This window comes from Stylophora pistillata, chromosome 5 (genome assembly GCF_964205215.1).
Source record: "Stylophora pistillata chromosome 5, jaStyPist1.2, whole genome shotgun sequence".
In the NCBI taxonomy this organism is placed as follows: domain Eukaryota; kingdom Metazoa; phylum Cnidaria; class Anthozoa; order Scleractinia; family Pocilloporidae; genus Stylophora; species Stylophora pistillata.
Window position 1 is genome coordinate 18475716 of NC_142523.1, and position 19997 is coordinate 18495712.

Genomic DNA, 19997 nt, shown 5'->3' on the forward strand with positions numbered 1-19997 from the left:
AGCAAAAAGATTCCCAAGGCAAAACAAAACCTCGTGTCACGCATCCTAAGTCCAAAGAGGGAGAGGGATCATTGAGGGAATGCCGTGTCAAACAAAATTATGGTATGACAAACTGTTTATCTGCAATCACTTTGGTGTTACAAAGCGCAGGGATTCAACACTTTGTAAGATGAAATGCACAGTATTTTGCATATGATGATCCCACTGAACTGAAATTGTACATAATTATTACGAGATAAAGATAATGGTTTGAAAATAATAACCATCAGCGATCTGTTAGCTGTATGCATCTTGTAACATACCAAAATTGTTAATTCTAGGTTATGTTGCTGAAATGTTCAACACCCTGGTAAGCACACCAAGGGGAGAACTGAAACAGTTCAGAGATGGGCTCAAGGCTCAAGTCCCACAGCCAGTTCACAGCATGCTGAGAGACAAGGAGAGCATTGCTGATGCAAAGGAAAAATTCTTTAATAGGAACAACAGGGAGACAACAATATGTCCACCAACATGTTCAGGTACCATGCATATATCTTTCTATAGTAACAAAAATACCAAAAAAGGCTTATTGCACCTCTAAAAATGAACTCTAATTTAATATTGAAATAGATTATTACTCATCACATTCAGTGCAACATAGAAGAAAATTATTCTGTATGTACAAACTAGGCACATGCAAATGTTATTAGTTTGCTGATGGACAAAATGGGTAACAAGAACATGAAAATATTATTGACTGTTATTGACTTGTTTGATTGTTCTTTTGTCAGATGCTGAGCTGACGCAGCTTAAAAACTCTGCCACCATTGGAAATAATGTTGAAAAAAGACCAAGAAAAACACCAGCATGTAAAAAATGTGGCCAGCCCAGAAAAGGGCATAAAAAAGGACAGTGCTCTACTCCTACCAGTGAATAAGCTTTGACATTTGGAATCAAGATATTGACGCTTGTGAAAAAGGGAAAGAGGACTTAATATTATTATTAGCATCTACGACAGCTACCCTAAGAACATAACTTCCCAGGGCACTAACTTCATCCATTCAAAGACAACCATATATCTGTATTGTAAAAAAACACAAATTTATTATAAATACAGAGAGCTATTACATGTTTTACATATTTATCTTATAAAAACAAAATGCTTTCACATACAAAAATCAGTCCTAGATTTCTTCCTCCTCGTAGCCCTTGTACTCGCTATCCACATTGGGAAATGCCTCTCGTATACTGTTATACACACAGTTCGGCAGTGGAACTCTCCTTGAGGCCCCAACATATTCATACACTAGGCGCACAAACTGATGATATGCCACTGATTGCATGAACCTAAAATAGACACTGATGGTGAGCATAAAACAGAGCCTGTAAAAAAAAAAAAACTATATAACTGCATGTTTCTTCATCTTTCTCATTCTTAGCTCTAATGCCACCAAAATGTATGAAGGACATTTATATTTCAAACTGTACTTGTCACCGGTATATTCAAACTCTAATTAAAACATTATTTTCTTGTTGTTAAGACATCCCTGCTGCACAAACATTAACAATAACATACAAATAATTCATGGGGCACATGCAAAAATGTACTACGGACTTTTCAAATAAATTTATGTAGGCCGAGGAAACGTGCATACAACTTCATGTCACCTACACCACAGGGAGCCCAGACAAGCGACGAGTCTGGTTGTTTATTCGAAATATAAAGGAATGTATGGGAGAATATTGAAGAGTCTTATTATCGTAACCTTGTATCATGAAATGTCTGAGTTAAAGCTCAATATAAATGTAAACCTACCTCACTTACTGTGTATTGTCGTTTCTGTGGCTCTAAATGGCGAATTTGAGCGATTTGGTGGATTTTGCGTCGACCGTTACTATACGTTATAAGAAGGAAACAAGGGTAGAAAGCTCATTTTCGACCGCTCTAGCGCGAAGCCGATTTTCACCCAGAAATAAGAATCGCCGGGCTTCCAAATCGAAAAGCAGATAAACTGAAAGGTTAAAGCTTCTTCTCGTCGCATTCAATCGAAGATCCATTCAAAATCCAAGCGCTAACCGCCAAAAATTTTTCGAGAAATGCAGCTTTTGAAGCGATCAGCATCCGCGGCCCCGATTTCGTGTGCTAAGGAGCAACCGTCGCGCTGTTTTTCCCACGCTGATTGGATGATGCTAAACAATGCCCGCTTACAAATGCCTCATGTGAGAAGGGAGTCAGGGGCATATTTGCGCCAGCGATTCATCTACTGACTACCCTGGTGTGAGGTTTATGTTAATTATTCTCGAAGGAAAAACCCCTAAACATGCCATTGGGCTTAAATAAGATTAGATTTTTAACATTTGGATATATTAAGCTTAAACTTACCATGCCTTATGGGATATGAAAAGCGAAGCAGAAGGTCCATAGCTTTTTCTTTCCTTGTCGACATCAGGATTTGTCTCTTTCCATAATGTACAAGACATCGCCAGTGCAATCGTTAGTTATCTTTACGGTTCAACTTAATCCGGAATTCGAAAATAATCCCAAGTATCCTCTCAAAACTTACGCGAACAAAGAGGGTCGACGTCATGTCGGGTTTCCGTCGGGTTTCCGGCGCTTAGTGCTTGGATTTTGAATGGATCTTCGATTGAATGCGACGAGAAGAAGCTTCAACCTTTCAGTTTATCTGGTTTTCGATTTGGAAGCCGGGCAATTCTTACTTCTGGGTGACAATCGGCTTCGCGTTAGAGCGGTCGAAAATGAGCTTTCCACCCTTGTCTCCTTCTTATAACGTATAGTAACAGTCGACGCAAAATCCACCAAATCGCTCAAATTCGCCATTTAGAGCCACAGAAACGACAATACACAACAAGTGAGGTAGGTTTACATTTATATTGAGCTTTAACTCAGACATTTCATGATATAAGGTTACGATAATAAGACTCTTCAATATTCTCCCATACATTCCTTTATATTTCGAATAAACAACCAGACTCGTCGCTTGTCTGGTCTCCCTGTGGAGCAATCAGTACATTTGCACCTGTAGTAACATGAAATAAAGGAGGGAATGAACGATTATTTTGCCCAAACGATCAGCCACAATTCAGTTAAGCGGCATTAAACTGAGAGTTCACTTACAATGATACTGAAAAGTAGAAAGAAAACTGTATTGCGCCAATATAAGGTCAGTATTAATTGATATCTCTATGTTTACGGTGAACTTTGCAAATTCGAAGCGGTTTGCTCTGAAGTAGAACTGTAGACACTCAGTAAACACATTCGATCATACCTTTTATTCTCTCGATTCGTATTGTGAAAGCTTTTGTATTTCATAACACGGAATACATACCAATCTCCGATGTCTTCCTCCCCGGAAAAACGACTTAGTAAAATCTGCTCCTCCTCCTCTTCCAAGGCAAGCTGCTCAAGATATGCTGCAGCTTCTTCTTCGGTCGGAACCGGCTCCACAGAGTCATCGTATCCGCCTATTTAGAGCAACGGCTTTTCAGGAAAGCTCTCTGGTTCACTTTCTTAGCTGTAACTGTAATAACTTTCGCTCGAAGACGAAGGTGAAGGTGAACGAGACATTTTTTTAGGGAGAAAGGAGCAAGACAACAGCGAATTTACTACATGAGAAGTTAAGAAAATGACGTCACGACAAAAACACAATATGCCAAAAGTGCGTAGCCGCAGCTCTATTAGTCTAGCGGTTATCGACCAAAATTGTTCAATTTGATGATAAAAGTATGAAACGTGACCACATTACTAATGACCCCAAGACTAACATTTTGTGATATAGGGCCATTTCAAATAAACTTCTGGAGACGAGAACTACGCATGTCAGAAACTAACCAACATGGAAACGAGACTGAGAATAAAAATCCTATTTAAACGATAATGTTTGGAGTAATATAACACAAAAGCTTGCAAACATGAACCACTAAGTCATTTAATAGATTGTAATATTTATTTAATGCTGTCACGTGACTATCTTCCTTGATATCTTTGGAAGTATTTGGGTACCCTGTGGTATATACATGCTTGCAGTGTTTTCTGAATAACGATATTGGTAAAACTAGTTTATCTCGGAATATTAAACGGTTATATCTTTCCTTCATTTGATATTCTCTCATGTTACTTTAGGACACTGTTCAACTCATCCTAAATAAGCGTTTTGTTCACTGATTTGGGAACTGAACTATTGAACTAAACTTTCTTTTTGGTGGAACTCACAAACATTCATCTATATTACCCAAATTAAGCAAACGGTTAGTGTTCTATTAAAGTTTGGTCGACATGCAGCAAGTTCTAACCGCAGCAATGTAAACAGTTAGCAGTTACCGCCACAGTTGCACAAGCCAGTGCATGCCAAATTGGCCCTCATGCACTTGCACCTTCCTCTGCATGATGTTTTACATCCACATCGGATGAGTTCGTAACAAGTGTCCTTTGCTTGTGGGAGGGCTGTCCAGTACGGTAACCATAGGTTGTTTTGTTGCTGCCATCCCCAGTCTGATGGACTTGGAAGTATTGGCTGACGAAGGAAGGTTTGGCCCCACACATACCCCCTTGGAACACTGCTCTTTTGACATGCTGCTCAAGTGAGGCTCTGGTAGGGGGGATGCTGTCCAGATTTCTCGACTTTTTTGAAAATAGCTCCTGTCGCACCCCATTAACTTTCACAAGGCTGCTCGTACGGTCATACAAAAGGACAACGAACCTCTCAAGCACAGCCATCCAATCCTCGGTGATCTCTTCCGGTGATGCTTGAAGGACTCTGAGGACTGGTGTTAGTTCAGGAAAGACCCCTCACACGTCCCACGCCGTCCTTTTTCCACGCCCATTAAAAAACGACACAGTATCACATCCAGTTAGGGCATGAAACATTGGTAAGGTCGAGGCTTTATCACGGCCCAAGGATGTTGCTACGACACGCGCAGGAATATTTCGTACATTCTCTCCAGATCCATGGGTAACGCAGACCTCATCTGCTTGAAGAATGCTAGAGACTGAAATAGCAAGCACAACCACATCTGTATCGTTGCTTCTAATCCTTTTTCGTCGATGTCCGCGCGAGGTTGCATCCAGGGCGTGGACCATTAAGCGGGTATCTGCCTCTTCATGGGTGCAGGGTGCAAGGAAACCAAGATCCACTCTCTTGATAGTAGATAGGACACTCTCGCCATAGGAAGTGTAGATCTCCTTACCCTCGGGAACCTCCAGTAAAACCACCTTCAATACAATTGATACAAATATTTGTGAATAAGATATATTTATCGATATGTTTAAACTGTTAAAAAGCCCCACTTGTGCTCAAGAAATCTTACCAAGTACATACCTTGTTTGCAAGAAGTTTGAACAGTTCGTCCTTGTTGTCGTCAACAGTCAGTCCTTTCCAGTCAGCGGGAATTCCCGTTGATGCCATTACTTTGCGCCGTTGTCCAGAACCTCTCTTTTCTCGCAATGATCTCTTCAGTGAAACTGATAGACATCCCATACTAGGTCAACTCTTTTCGCCGTTTCAAGGTGTTTCAGGATGTAAGGGGCGAACACAGTACTGAAGTACTCATCAAATGTGCGCACTGTTTTTGGCTGTAACATCTGTACGATAACAGCTCCATCAATAATGACTGCATCAACAACTGGTTGAGGTGCGATATGACTGGTTGAGGTGCTGGGCAAACACTTCAGCAAGTCTGCCTTCTGTCCTCCCCTGAGCTGGCCAAGCTGTGAAAGTGATGGCGGCCATGGTTGGTTCTCGTATTGAAGAAATCTTCCAAGTTTCCATCCCGGATTTGACAAGCTATGTACAGCCTCGAAAACAGAGAACAATCCTCCTTCAAAACCTCCACTTTCGCCTTGTCTTTCGAAACGATCTTCTTGTTCGGAGTGCTCATTGTAGGGAGATTAATCTTCATAAGCGGGTATGTAACTGGCTTGCTTCTGTCAATGAATCGCTCTTTAATAAACAAATTGAATTGTTCCTCTCCAATCTTTCTTGCATTGCGGACAGTTCTGACTACAGCATCATCCATGATGTCCTTAGTATGGATCGCCATCAGGTTTTCACCTTCTTCCAAAAACGGGTTTCCAAGTTCTTCATATGAAGATACAGTATTCAGAACGTCTTTGGAGAATGCATTCTGGACCGCCGGCTTCTGCTCGTGATGGGTCACATTTTTCTCTGTCGAAGAGTTTCCGCCTTCAAATTCTTGAACCATTCTGGATATTTCAGGACCTGCCACCATCCATTTTCTTAGAGCCGCTGGATTCTCGGTAAGGCCAACTGTGCCTCCTTCTCCTTTAACGACGGCATTAACCTGCTCGTGACAATGATCTAGCGCTATGGACGAGAACAGTTTGGTGGTCTTGTGTACTACAAAAGAGCCATCGATGAAATATTTGTACACACTTGGATGAGTGGATTGAAGAACACACATGTCTCTTTAGTGCACAGAAAGCCACTTGTCGTAGTTAGAATGGTCCATCACAAACATCCATGGCAGTATCTGTCGTAAGGCGTCGATGTCCAAAGAAAAGTTACCTTCTCGGAGAGCTCTCACCAGCCGAAGACAGATCAACTCTAGATTGAGCACTTTTGACCAGTAATGAAACTGCGGGGACTTTTTCGACATTGCATCTTTCCATTCTTCTTTCGACAACAGGTTTTCTTGCTCATTTTCTCTCGATTTGGCTTGATATATACTGTAGGCTTTACTCATCAGAATATGTAGACTTGCAGCCGTCACCTGGTGTGCGCGTCGTGTACGGGTTACATGGCTTGCCGACAGAAATGACTCTGCAACCCCTTGCGTTGCTACTCCTGCGTTACACATGACCTCTGCCCACCCGCTGCCACTCAGCCACTTACCAACCATTTTGAGGGATGCCATCTCTATGTGCAGTCCCCCAAGCATAATGACGAATTGTGCTTCACTGAACTCGGGAAGTGTCCTCTGAATTTGCTTTGCTAAGGTAAACAGTGGCTGATATAATGCGATGACTGGAGTCTGTGAGGGGTTGACGTGCTGCACAGCAGCCTTTATCACACACATACTGTGCGCTATCATGGCCAAGGAATGCGCATTCCCTGCAAAAATCGGCAGCAGAGAGATAATTGCAGGCTTGTAGCTACAAGGTAACGATTGCGAAGCTCTATATGCCGTCCACGATACAAAATCTTTGGGTTGAAGTTTCTCCTTTGCAACAAGTTCCTGAGTATTGCTGAGCCAGTCATTCTCATCATAGCCACGTTCATCAGAAAGGGAAACACGGCATGTTATTAGCTGCTGTGGTACCTCGGGAGCATTTAAATCACCGGTGGGTAGTGCCATAGGTGTAACTTCACTGTAACTTGACGGAAGACGAGAAATGGTCTTGGAGGTTGAAGGTTTAGAAGGATCAAAGACGTCGGTGTCTCTTGGTGTTCCTAATTCGTCATTGCAAGGATGCTGTACAAGAGAAATTGCTGTACCCTGAAACGAGCTCTGGGAGCTGGTGGAACTCGGGTTGTGATCGATGTTATCAACCGCAGCAGTAGTGAATAGTTCCCCTCTAAGTTTAGAAGGACACACAACTCCTTCACGCTCATACCTCTCAATGACGCTATTTGTTATTTAGGTAGACACAGAGAGGAACCTGTCGTATGAAATACACATACCTAGGTTATAAAAGGTATCGATGAGAGACCTGTCTCTGGTGGCTCCATGAATTTTCAGAGCTGTATAAATGGGCAGCGGGCACTCTCTTAATCTTATATGGTGCGTGCTCCCAGTGGCCTCAGGTCCATCGCGAGGTCTTGAAATACTGTTAAATACAATGAGTTGTGCGATTGAAAGACAGGCCTGACTATCAGAAGGGTCAATAGTGGTGGTGGGACCTTTGATAATAATACCAACTAACGTTAGCAAGGAGACTGGAACAGCGTTTTTCTGACATTCAGATAGAAAGTTGCCGTTGAAGGAGTTTTTTACTTTCAGGATCTGTCTTCTCACAATATGTGCTGCTCTCGCCAGACACCATGCATCTGAATCCATCTTTTTAACCTTTGAAAGCATCCCACCAATTTCAGCTACTAGTTGAATTTCTCTGCCCTCTGCATGCGCCGTAAGGTCAGGAAATGCTGCTTGCACTCTCTCCCTAAGCTGTGTTGCATTCACCTTTCCACACTCAGCACCTAGCTCCTGTAATTTAGAGGTATAAAATCTCACCAAGTCTGAAAGAGTGAGTACTGCAGGCTGTTCTATTTCGAGACATTCGTCAATATAAACAAGCAGCTCTGCAAGTGCAAGCTCATCCAGCTGGACTGATGTGTCGTCGGCAGGTTTTGAAGCCTTTTGTTTAAAAGGTCTGGCCTTACTATACAAGGCAACCAAGCACTTTGCATGGTACTTTGCCTCGATGGCAATTAAATCGCCAACAGACAGTTTAGCAATAAGTTTTCTCTCATTCAGAACAGCGGCACACTCTCTGACCTTTTCGTCAACATCAAGGGTCAACGCAGAATGAAGATTGCCAGAACTATCGTATTCGTCACAGAAAAGACATTGCCTTTGGGGATTATAACGTTCTACACTAGATCTCCTAGCCTTCACAGGGCTAGAGGGAATTTCTTCTTCGACAACAACAACAACAACATTGACTTTATTTTTTAAAATTAAAGAAATAAAGGCTTTTGTAGCCCGCAGTTAGCAAAGCTATTCTAGACGGGCTACCTAAACATACACTGTATAGGCTCTCACACATACACACACACACACACACACACACACACACACACTCACACACACACGCACACATACACGCAACAATGAAATAAATAAATAAATGAGCAAATAAAAATAAATAATAAATAATAGTAGTGATAATTATGTTAAAGGTTTTAACTGGGCCAGTCACACAAGGGAGTTTTTAACAGGTCAAAGAGAAAGCTAATCAGTTGAAATACAAATATAAGCTAGAAAGGTCAAGGTAGCGCAAGTTAACATATATCTCCTCAATTTCAAAAATTTTCAAAAGCAAGTGATTTAGCTCACGTTTAAAAGGTGCTTTCCTTAGCTTACGAATTTCAGGGGGGATGCCATTCCATATTTTCGCACCAACTCTAGAAAAGGAAAACAACTGATGATTTGTTCTCGCCTGTTTTACATAAAAGTTTCCAGCTACTGAGAAACGAGTAGAGTAGGAATGAACCTGTTCAGAGTGAGTAAAAAGTTCAGAAATATTGGGAGGAGCACAGCGATTTTTTATGTCATGTATTTCCTCTGCTGCAGCTTCAGCTAATTTTCGTTTCTTTGCACGCCCTAGCTTGGTGTTATTATACAGATCTCTACACGATTTATGCCAGGAAGCTTTGCTGTGGAGTAGCATTTGTTCGAATGCTTCGTTTTCATCTAGCGGCAACTCACAGCTAATGACATTAATTTCTAGCTTCTTGAATTCCTGGGTATTTCTAATAAAGGAAACGTAACCAGCACCAGCATCTTTTCTTTTTGAGTTTGCGGGACACTGTAAACTTTCCCTGGAGATTTTCTGGCAAATAACACATCGCTTCCAGTCTATGATTAGCTGAAAATTGAAATCTACTTTTACTTTTAAATTTAACAGGACAAAAAAACACGATGAAAATATCCAATTTTACACTAACATCTTGTTCTGGGGGTAGAATAATCTATTTCTCATTAATAAAGGCAAAAAATAACATATTTTTTACGTGAAATCATACTTGTTTCTCACCTGAAATCTCTGTAAGTGATGGTGGCTGCCATCTTGAAAACCGTGCGAGTCCTGGGCTCTAGTGCCAAGGCAAAACCTTCCAGCCCCTGAGCGGGATTCCAGCGGCACGCTACTTTGTGCTGAGAGAATTTTTTTTTTTTTGACAACACCCCATTATGTTCTCCCCTAAAACACTGGAAACATATATATCCTAACGTTTCACCACAGGGAACCCAAATACTATGACAAATATAAAGGAAGGTAGTCACGTGACAGCATTAAATAAATTTAATAAATGAATAAATAAATTTATTAAATGACAGTGGTTCATGTTTGCAAGCTTTTGTGACATATTGCTCCAAACAATATCGTTTAAATATGATTTTAGTTCTCAGCCTCGTTCCATGTTGGCTAATTTTTTACATGCGTAGTTCTCATCTCCAGACGTTTAGTTGGAATGGCCCTATATCACAAAATGTTAGTCTTAGGGTCATTAGTAATGTGTCCAAGTTTCATGCTTTTATCATCAAATTGAACAATTCAGTGTTTTTTTGGCCGATAACAGCTGGACTATATACCGCAGGCTCCCTGGAACGTAAATTTACGATGGCGGACGCGAAAACAAAACTTTTCACGGCTAATTTTTTCCAGTTTGTGGGGTGAAAATCTTCATTTCAATGAAATATTAAGTTACAGTCTTCCTTAATGACCTGATATAAATGATTCTTTGTGACAAAAACAACATCAAAATTTCGTCGTAGTAGCAATTTAAAAACGAACATTTTTTTTCGGAGGATGGCAGTGGCAGTCGATTAATATTATTTCTTTTTATTAGCCTGAATGGTAAGTCTGTAAATCTGTAAGCAATTATGCTTGAATACTCTGATCTATATCGTTTTTCGCTATTATCCTCAGGGTTCAAATAACAGCCGGCTGCCGACGGCAGCCTGAACTTTTAACACACTTGCTGGCAATTTTTCACCAAAGAACTAGAATTTTTAACGAAATTATTTTGCTTATTGATCGTCCAACTGAAGTAAAAATCGCTGTCCTGTTATGGTGAACATTTCATGTCAGACAATAAAGCAGCCAAGAAATGTTTTAAAAGCTTTTTGGAGACGTAAACGAGTAAAAAGTTTCGAAATTTGAAGCGTGCTACAAGGAGTATTTTTGTTTACAGTATTGAGCTTTCTACGTATTTGTTCAAGCGTGAAACATGCAAGTTTGTGTACACACCGTCACATTACCGTGTTTATGTTTCTGCACGTACATACTATCTTAAATCGAGATTTATTTTCCACCAAATCCTGTTCAATGTCGTTTGTATAGCCTTCTGACGCGTTCAAATTTAAGTCGGTGCATGACATTACGGATTTCCCATTACTGTAAATGAAGAAGCGCGACAGTTTGTCTAGATCTAGACAAAGTTGAATATTTCACGCCTGGAGATGATAAAACGCGGAGCCCTACTCCATGGAGTACCCTAGGGAGTACTTAAATGGAGTCCCCCTAAAAATCATGTATTGGTCAAATAAAATACTTTAAAAACAGGGTAGATCGTGTAGAAGTATATATCAATTTGAGCTTGCCAGCTCTCCGATCGTTACAGTTCGATACAGTCCAGTTCTTGGAGGGCAGGGAGCTTTCAGTCTTGCTGGTTCCTCCATTTTGGTTTTATCGCTGTGTAATGAGTTTCGTTCCTTTACACCTCTCAATTTTTTACGCTACAAATAGATGAGTGAAGAGAAGGTCAGTTCAAACACATGAATTACTTTTTTTAAGTCCTAGCTTTAATCCTCATCGCTTCACACAATTAAGAACCCATGAGTCCCTGTGTTAATAGATTAAACGCCACACCTCTAACAGACACCCTACATAAATAGGTATTTTGAAAGACATAAAACCCGCTGCCGAATGAAGTATGTCTGTGCTTTTGGACTTTTGAAGATCATAAGATGAAGATCGTAATCAGCCCATAAAAGAAAACGTTCACGGACTACATTTAAGCCTTCAGTTTGAAGTAGCCAGCAGTTTAATGTTAAATTCAAGATGGCGGTCAATTCGTGGACAGTGTATCGAACTGTGACAATAATACAGCTGGCAAGATTAAAATACATTAAGAACAACTAAACGATTTACCATGTTTATAAAGTATTTTATCTGACCGATACATAACTTTTAGGGGTACTCCATGTAGGTACTCCTTAAGGTACTCCATGGAGTAGGGCTCCGCGTTTTGTCATCTCCCTTAACAAACACCGAAAAATTGAGCCGCTCACTACGCTTTGTTATAGGGAATTACCGCAACGAAACTTGTCGATCAACATAACGATTCTAATGCTGGAATTATTTTAGTAATTTAATTATGTTGAGTGTTGAAAACATGTTCTGAGTGCCCTTCCATTATAGTGTAGTTTTACTTGTGTCAACAGTCATGAATTTTGATGGATTCGCTTGCTTAAAATTGAAAAGACGATCAACTTTTCCACAGACCACTCATTCATTTGGTTGATTCCATTTCACGCTTCTAAGGATTCCTCATTTTAAAGATTCTCGCTTTTAAAGATTCTCGCTTTTAAAGATTCCCCACTTTAAAGATTCCCGCTTTTAAAGATTCCCCGTTTTAAAGATTTTCAATTCCCTATTCCCCATTCTCATATTCCCCGTTCCCTGTTTTAAAGATAGCCACGAAAAGAAATTCTTTCCGCCGTGAGCAATTTTTATCGCCGTGAGCAATTTCTTTTTGCAGTGAGTAATTTCTTTTCGCCGTGAGCGATTTCTTTTGGCCGTGAGCGATTTCTTTTGGCCGTGAGCGATTTATTTTGGCCGTGAGCCATTTATTTTGGCCGTGAGCGATTTCTTTTGGCCGTGACAGTTCTGGGCCACCTTAGGATTTGTTATTATTAACTGAAAATTTACAAAAAAAATTGATTGCCGGACACGGAGTATTTTGAAAAAACTGTCCGGCTGTCGGGCATGTAGACACAGCGTTCATCGCTTTCATTTTTACGACGATGGGAATCGATCACGCGCATGATGAATGCAGTACACGGAATGAACGTTTTACCATCTGGAAGAAAAGGTAAACCTTCCTCCCTCTCTTTTGACGCGTTTTGCACAAATTTGTAGAGCACATAATTTGAAAATACATGCACCACTATGGTTGGTAGTGGTATGTTCATCTTTTTGAATTTACGATTACAACAAATGGGAACCAAAGAGCTATTTGGTGGAATAAGTTTCATAACTGGTGTAAACAAATCCTATTACCTGTAATCGTGATTCGTGAACGAAAATGGATCGGGTAACATCGAGAGTGGCCTCGGCTATCGTCGACGTGCGAGACTTTCGTTGAGTTTGGGATCGTATAAAACCGATAATCCGAAATAAAGTCGATAAATGTTCCGAACACAATCCTAAGATTGGACCACTCACGGACTTACACATTCGATAACATAGTAGCTATTTCTCTTCTACGAAGAGAAGTAGCTACAAAAATTTATCATGTTGAGTATCAATTTATCATGTCATGTGAGGTCGGCTGATGTAAGTGGAGTGTATATATAATCAGAAGTCAAACTCGCACTTTATACAGCGAGCCTAATCAAAAGTTTTCGAGCGCTGTGATCTTTCTTTTGAAGTCTCGATACATTTTCCTCTTGATTGCCTCATTATTTTATATTATTTTTCATCCATGCAAGTTTCATCCCACTACAAAGAATACTAATTTCGAAAGCCTCCATTACATTAAATTTTTTATACTTTATCAGAGACCAGCTAAGTTAATTATATTACTTCCTTTGGGACAATGTGAACAAAATTATACCTGCCTTTGAAACTTATTACAATTAAACGGTGTTTAATTTGCCATGAAGTGGTTGCTGAATTTTAATATACTTGGGTTGTATTAGAGCGAATCAAATTTGAAAAACCCAACAGCTAATGCTGTTCGATTCAGTTGCATTAATTGTCAGTAGCTTACAAACTGAAAATATAACACTGAAGATACCTATCTTGACTATACTAGTAATATTAGTTTTTCCTTTAATAGAATACCAGATTCTCCAGGCGTCTAGGTGTGGAACCCGAACCCGGACCACTCGCTCCGGAGTCGAACGCATCCCATCCAGGGGGGAGTAGAAATACTCCTGGTCGCTTCATGCTTAAGAAACCGGAATTAAGCACCGGCCTAATGGGCCACTAGGCTCGTAAACAGACTTTTTTTTTTTAACTAGGTGTGACATTATGACATTATGACATTATGCTGTGCAGGGAAGTTCTCTCAGTAAATCCATTCTCTGCAAAAAGAAATTCCAATTAATGAGGAAAACTGTGGGACGAAATTAGCACCAACCTGACTAGCATAACTGGTGTGCGGTTTTTTGTGACGAAAAGATCAGTTTGGGTCACCTCAACATATTAAGAGGTACAGGAAAAAGATGAATGCTGAAGAAAGGTCAACTGGAGTGTCACCTGAACCTACATAATTGGACCAAGCACTGGCAGATATTAGTGAAATGGAGGGAGTGGCTTCCACCTCCCAGGAGATTGATGAAGCAGTGAGAAAAGAGAAAGAGGACACTGATAAACAGAAAGCTGAAAGTATATGAAATGTGGCAATGGAGAAGTTAGGAGAAACCCAGAAGAGAGCAGTTGAGGCAGGAGAACAGGAAAACCATGTAAACAACAAGAGGAGGAGTGGCAATGAAACAATTTCATTTCTGCGTGAGATAGCTGAAAGGGAGAAGGCATTGAGAGAAGAAGAGTTAGCAATATGACGAAAGCAGCAAGAATTGGAGGAGAAGAAGCTGGCTTCTTATCTTGAGCAACAGAAATCTATGATGGAGCTAATGCACCAGCAGCAGCAGAAACAATCTCAGTTCCTCTTGGCTGTTGTTGACAAACTTGTGAACAAAAAAAGTTGGATCCCTGTACTCAAGAGTATGTTCTACCGTTCTGTTTTTTACCACATTATGCCATAATGTTATTTGTTACGGCATCTTTTCATATTAATTTATTGTATTGTTAAGAAAAACTCCTTTTAATGGTGAGGTTTATTGAACTTGACCAACCATTGGTTCTTTATTCAATCTCGTTGTGCCATAAGTTTGCATGCAAAAGTTGTGTTGAATAAATTAAATTCTGTCATATTACATCAATGATTAAATTAGGCAAAGTATTCTCGCAACGTGGGTGGAACCAAATCAAAATACTGGAAAGTGGTTGTAAATGCGTGACTTTAATTGCGTGACTTGAAGTTTGCGTGACATTTCAGTTACAGTTGGCCTTTGTGCCATTAGAGCCTTTCGGATAGTTTTTCTCTCCCACTGATTTTTTAGTTGTTGCATCGTACGCTCTTTTACTGTTCACTGTTCATGTCCGGCGTCCACCCTAAGTTTACTTCTTAAGTTTTGGTATCAAGCCACCGGCGTATAGGGAACGATATGTAAGTTATATTCGCTTGTTTTCACTCTTCTAGCTTGCCCCATTTATGCAAGGCAGCGTTTCTCTTGCTATGATTTTATGCTTTGTGTGTGTGTTATTTAGTCGCCGCCTTTGTATCGCCAAGCGGCTATTTTTAGTTATAATTTTCCTTTATCTCGTTTCGAGCAAGCTCTTTCGTCTTTATTTGTATATATATTTTGTGTTTGCCGTGGCACTTAGTTCATTTATTAGTTCTTTTCATTATGTTAGATTTATTTACGCTGTTAAGTCGCCACGTGTTTAATTGAGTACAATCCATTATACGTCTCCTTTTTTAATTCGCCTACGGTTTACGAGATTGATTTAAGCTAAGTCTCCGTAACATATCCCCTGCTTTGCTTGCTACTTTCTCCGGTCGCGATTTTCTCGGCGTTTCATTTGGCCTTGATGTTCGCTTGCCGCTACAGTGGTATTACCATAAAGGCATGTAAGGGCATTCCTTAAAAGGGCACAAACAATATACATTTTACCTATTTAGCTGAGCCCTATTTGCAATGATGCTAACCAAGAAAAAGTCACCATCAAAACAGCATGCATTTTAAGTTTCAATTCTGTATATTTTTATATTTCTTCATAGGAGTCATGTTTCCTCTCAGGGATGTTAAACAACCCATGATTTTAATTGATAGACAGTCCCAAAAGATAAGTTAGATATATCAACAAAGTTGAAATGGTAAATTGGCCACCGTAACGATTACAAAAACTGACGTTTCGAGCGTTAGCCCTTCGTCGGAGCGAATAGAGGAATCGTGGGTTGTGTGTGCTTTTAAAGGCAGAAAATGGAGCTACGTTATTGGCGGGAGCATGGCAACGAGAAAAACATAAATAAGTTAGTGGAATGAAAAGCGTTCGTTGATCCCTGTGGGATTTAGACTGCCGGTTTGAAAGATGAGCTTTTGTTCAAGATTTTTACGGCTTTCCGTGCCACCCAAGTGCAAGGAAAGACCGCAGATTGCCATATGTTGCTTAGGTAAATTAAAATGTCTAGCGACTGGTTTCGATGTGTCCTTGTCATTCCTTTCCACGTCTCGAAGGTGTTCTCGGAATCGGTCACCTAGTCTTCTGCCTGTTTCGCCGATGTATATCTTTTTGCAATAAGTGCAAGTTATGCAATAGGTTACATTGGCGGAGGTGCACGTGAAGTGATCGGTGATCTTAATGGATCGTTTAGGTCCCGATATTTTATCAGCGTTGTGAATGAAAGGACACGTTTTGCATCGTGCACGAGCGCATTTAAAAGTGCCTGGTTGGTCATTAGTCTGAAAAGAACTTCTGACCAAAAAATTGCCTATGTTTTTGTCGCGTTTGAATGAAATGAGCGGAGGCTGCGTAAAGATAGTGCTTGTCTCTGGATCGTTTTGAGGTAATTTAAAGTTTTTAAGAATGATGGATTTAACTGAGTGGTTGTGAGGGTGAAACGTGAGAGTGAATGGAATGCAGTCTCGCGTTTCACCCTCTCAACCACTCAGTTAAATCCATCATTCTTAAAAACTTTAAATTGCTTAAAACGATCCAGAGACAAGCACTATCTTTTCGCAGCCTCCGCATAGGTTTCACATTCAATGGAATCCCGCTTTGCAGGCAATATCTTAATATGGACACCTGTTTTTATGGATAGTTTCATTTGATCTGGTGACACAAATTTTCCCTTACATCATCCTGCTTAATACAGAAAGTCGTCCACGCCCCTTTAGTTTCCATATTTACCAGCTTCCACTCTTTTCTCCTTTAAAAATTAAAAAATAAAAAACAGTGTGTTGATCTCAACATTAATTTTGTTCAAAAACTATCAAGTGCTCATTGACAGACCTTACATTGTACATGTAGTGTGTAGTTGGAAAAAATTTAATGCATTTACAAAAATAATTCTACCATAATTATTCAGTGACTCGAATTGCATATTTTTGTTATTTTTACAGGATTGACCAACATGTATCTACGCATACAATGTACTTGCCCTCAGTTCGTGTCATTGACCATTTGCAGTACATAAATTCATTCAAAACTGTAACATGCTAAATGTCAAAGATGGATAACCAAGAGTGTCAAAATACTACGAACATCACATATGCATTCAAGTCAACAGGACTAGCTGACTTCTTCAATGGGGAGCAGGGATGGCGCAATGGTGAGAGCACTTGCCTCCTACTGCTGTGGCCTGGGTTCAATTCCTGGACCTGGTGTCACACGTTGGTTGAGTTTGCTGTTGGTTCTTGTCCTTGCTCCGAGAGTTTTTCTCCGGGTCCTCTGGTTTTCCTCCCTTCACAAAAATCGACATTCCAAATTCTAATTCGATCTGGAAACAATGGACAAGAAGAGCCACCCTGTGGAATGTCCAGTGCTAAATTATTTATTTATTTATGTATTTATTCACTACATTGTACCACGTGGCTACCAAGTCTAAGTTGAGAATGAAGCTCATTTGATATACTCGTTTATTGTATGCCAAATCTACCACTGCTGTATTTTTAAGAATATTTTTTATAGGAAAACAACGACAACTGCATGGTGTGTTCTCCCACCTTTATTCCTCATGCATCAAGAGTATGATGACGTCTGAATATATTACACTACTTTCCCCCACAAAGTAAAATGGTGTTTCTCTTTTAACATAACTCAACAATAACAAGCAACAGATGAAAATACCTAGATGCTTAAAGGTTAAGTCTATCAACAGGTTTTTTAATTCTTTTGGATCTCCGTAAAGTACATGGAGAGGCAAAAACCTCATGACCTAAACTAATAGGTGCCATTGGCACAATTGGACTTGAGTTATCTGGTATCTATGACAATTCTGAGGTTTTGTCAGGATTGTCCTGTTTTTCTTGCTCAGGCTCTTCACATGACTCAGGAACCATAACTTCAACCTCCTCAACCATGTGCATTGTCACAGGCCCTAATCATGTGATCAGTGTGGACATAACGATTCCGATATCCTGTTTTAACAATATACGTTCTGGGACCACAAACTTTAACAACTGTCCCCGGAACCTATCTATCAACCAGAGATTTTTTTCTGGTGTTTCGTACACGCACTCTATCATATACTTGGAAAAATCTCTCTGTATCAACTTTAGGATCCTTATAAACTGTCTGCTTAGTTTGCTTGTGCTGAACAGCTTGTTCTAGATCAGGTTTAACTAAGCTTAGCCTTGTTCTTAATTTACGTTTTACCATAAGTTTTGCTGGGGTCACACCAGTGGTTCTGTGAGGGCTTGTGCGATACCTAAACAAAAAGTTTGCCAATCTATGCTTCATGGACCTTCCCTTGGTTCCCTCGAATACTTGCTTTATCAATGCTTCTTTCAACACTCTCACAGATCTCTCAGCCGCCCCATTGGATGGTGGATGATAGGGAGGGACCGAAGTGTGCTTTATTCCATTCTTACGCATAAACTCAGAAAACTCATGGGACACAAATTGAGGACCGTTGTCAGAGACTAGTTCTTCTGGTAAACCATGAGCTGCAAAAATCAACCGTAACTCATCAATTGTTTTATCAGCCGTGGTTGAGGTCATATGTTTGACCTCAATCGACTTGGAGTGGCTATCAACAACTACAAGAAAGTAATCAGCTTCCTTTTGACAGAAATCGACATGAATTGTCTGGAATGGTTTACTTAGCCATTTCCATGGAATTAAAGGTGCACCTGGTGGAGAGCTCCTAGTGCTCTGACACTGTACAAGACATCCTCTATTTCCTCGTCCACTTTGGACCACCACACACATGAGCATGCAATTGCCTTCATCCCACAAATACCAGGGTGCTCCCAGTGCAACTCCTTCAAAATCTTGGCTCTTAGAGAAGGTGGGATGATTATTCTTGAACCCCAAAGAATGCAACTTTGCTCACAGGACAACTCTAGCCTACGATTGTGATAAGGTTTTTAGTGTTTCATCCTCACATCGGTCTGGCCATCCAGACATAGCAAAATGAAGGACCTTGCTCATTGCAGGATCATGTTGGTTTCTCTGGCAATGTCTTTGGCTAAAATGGGAAAATCATCATCAACAACACTTACACGATAAATTGAAGCTTCACTAGCTAGATCAGGGCCTTTGTGTGGCAGTCGTGACAGTGCATCACAGTTAGCATGATCTTAAGATCGTTTGAATACAATCTTATGGTCATATGCTGACAGAACTAAGGCCCCCCGCTGCATCCGCGCTGCAGCTAATGTGGGAATGGCCGACTTTGGTCTAAGAATTGACAGCAGAGGTTTGTGATCCGTGACCAAAGTAAACTTCCGACCATACAAGAATTGATGAAACTTCTTTACCCCATAGAAGATAGAGACTCATCTATCGGACAGTGAAGAGGCTCAAGTTCAACTGGATGGCTATACGTTCATTAATAGACCGAGGAAAACAGGCAAAGGTGGAGGTGTGGGAGTTTATATCTCCTCTTCTGTCCCCTTTCATAGAAGATTAGACCTGGAACGCGATGGGATCGAATGTATCTGGATAGAAATTCTATTTCCAAAATCTAAGGGTATCCTTATTGGTTTTATTTATCGCCCCCCGAGTTCTTCAAAGCATCTTTGTGCAGATTTTGAAAATAAACTGGAGTCGATGCTTTCTGCTGTATCATCTGAAAACAAAGAATGCATTTTGACAGGCGATATCAACTGCAATTATTTGGTAAGCTCAGACAACAAAGAACTGAAGGCAATGCTATTGTCTTTTGGCCTTAAACAGCTAATCAAGGATCCCACGAGGGTAACGCAAGATTCAAAAACACTGCTAGATGTGATTTACACAAATCGCCCTTAGAATGTTTATAGTGTTAAAACCATTCCCGCCGGCTTAAGTGACCATGATA

General features: G+C 40.3%; 3 protein-coding genes, 1 long non-coding RNA gene and 1 pseudogene across 5 annotated transcripts in view; 3 read left to right on the forward strand and 2 right to left on the reverse strand.

Annotated features, from left to right (window-relative positions):
* The window catches only part of LOC111331040 (uncharacterized), a 2961-nt gene extending 1447 nt beyond the window's left edge, over positions 1-1514 (forward strand). The window contains exons 3-5 of the mRNA XM_022936062.2: positions 1-102; positions 321-518; positions 771-1514. The exon at positions 1-102 is cut by the window's left edge and continues 47 nt beyond it. Of these exons, the coding sequence (XP_022791797.2) occupies positions 1-102; positions 321-518; positions 771-916 (446 nt within the window). The 3' untranslated portion in view covers positions 917-1514. The remainder of the gene's footprint in view (positions 103-320; positions 519-770) is intronic.
* On the reverse strand, positions 1060-2501 carry LOC111331022 (uncharacterized). 2 transcript variants are annotated; one of them, XM_088761591.1, is made up of 2 exons: positions 2363-2501; positions 1060-1326 (listed from the first exon to the last, which is right to left on the reverse strand). In XM_088761591.1, the coding sequence occupies exons 1-2, from the start codon at positions 2458-2460 to the stop codon at positions 1164-1166; spliced, it is 261 nt and encodes an 86-aa protein (XP_088617717.1). In that variant the 5' UTR covers positions 2461-2501; the 3' UTR covers positions 1060-1163. The 2 variants fall into 2 exon arrangements, with proteins under 2 accessions (XP_088617717.1, XP_088617716.1); XM_088761590.1 differs by having other exon boundaries at positions 1060-1362.
* A 242-nt stretch (positions 2502-2743) lies between these two features.
* LOC148730647 (uncharacterized) lies at positions 2744-17605 on the forward strand. Its single transcript, XR_016001889.1, has 2 exons — positions 2744-2854; positions 17095-17605. It is a non-coding gene; the product is annotated as an uncharacterized LOC148730647 (long non-coding RNA).
* Positions 5665-6537, reverse strand: LOC148730648 (uncharacterized). Its single transcript, XM_088760722.1, has one exon. It carries the CDS (start codon positions 6415-6417, stop codon positions 5665-5667), a length of 753 nt encoding a protein of 250 aa, XP_088616848.1. The 5' UTR covers positions 6418-6537.
* Positions 13941-16173, forward strand: LOC148730649 (uncharacterized; annotated as a pseudogene).
* Positions 17606-19997: the final 2392 nt, after the last annotated feature.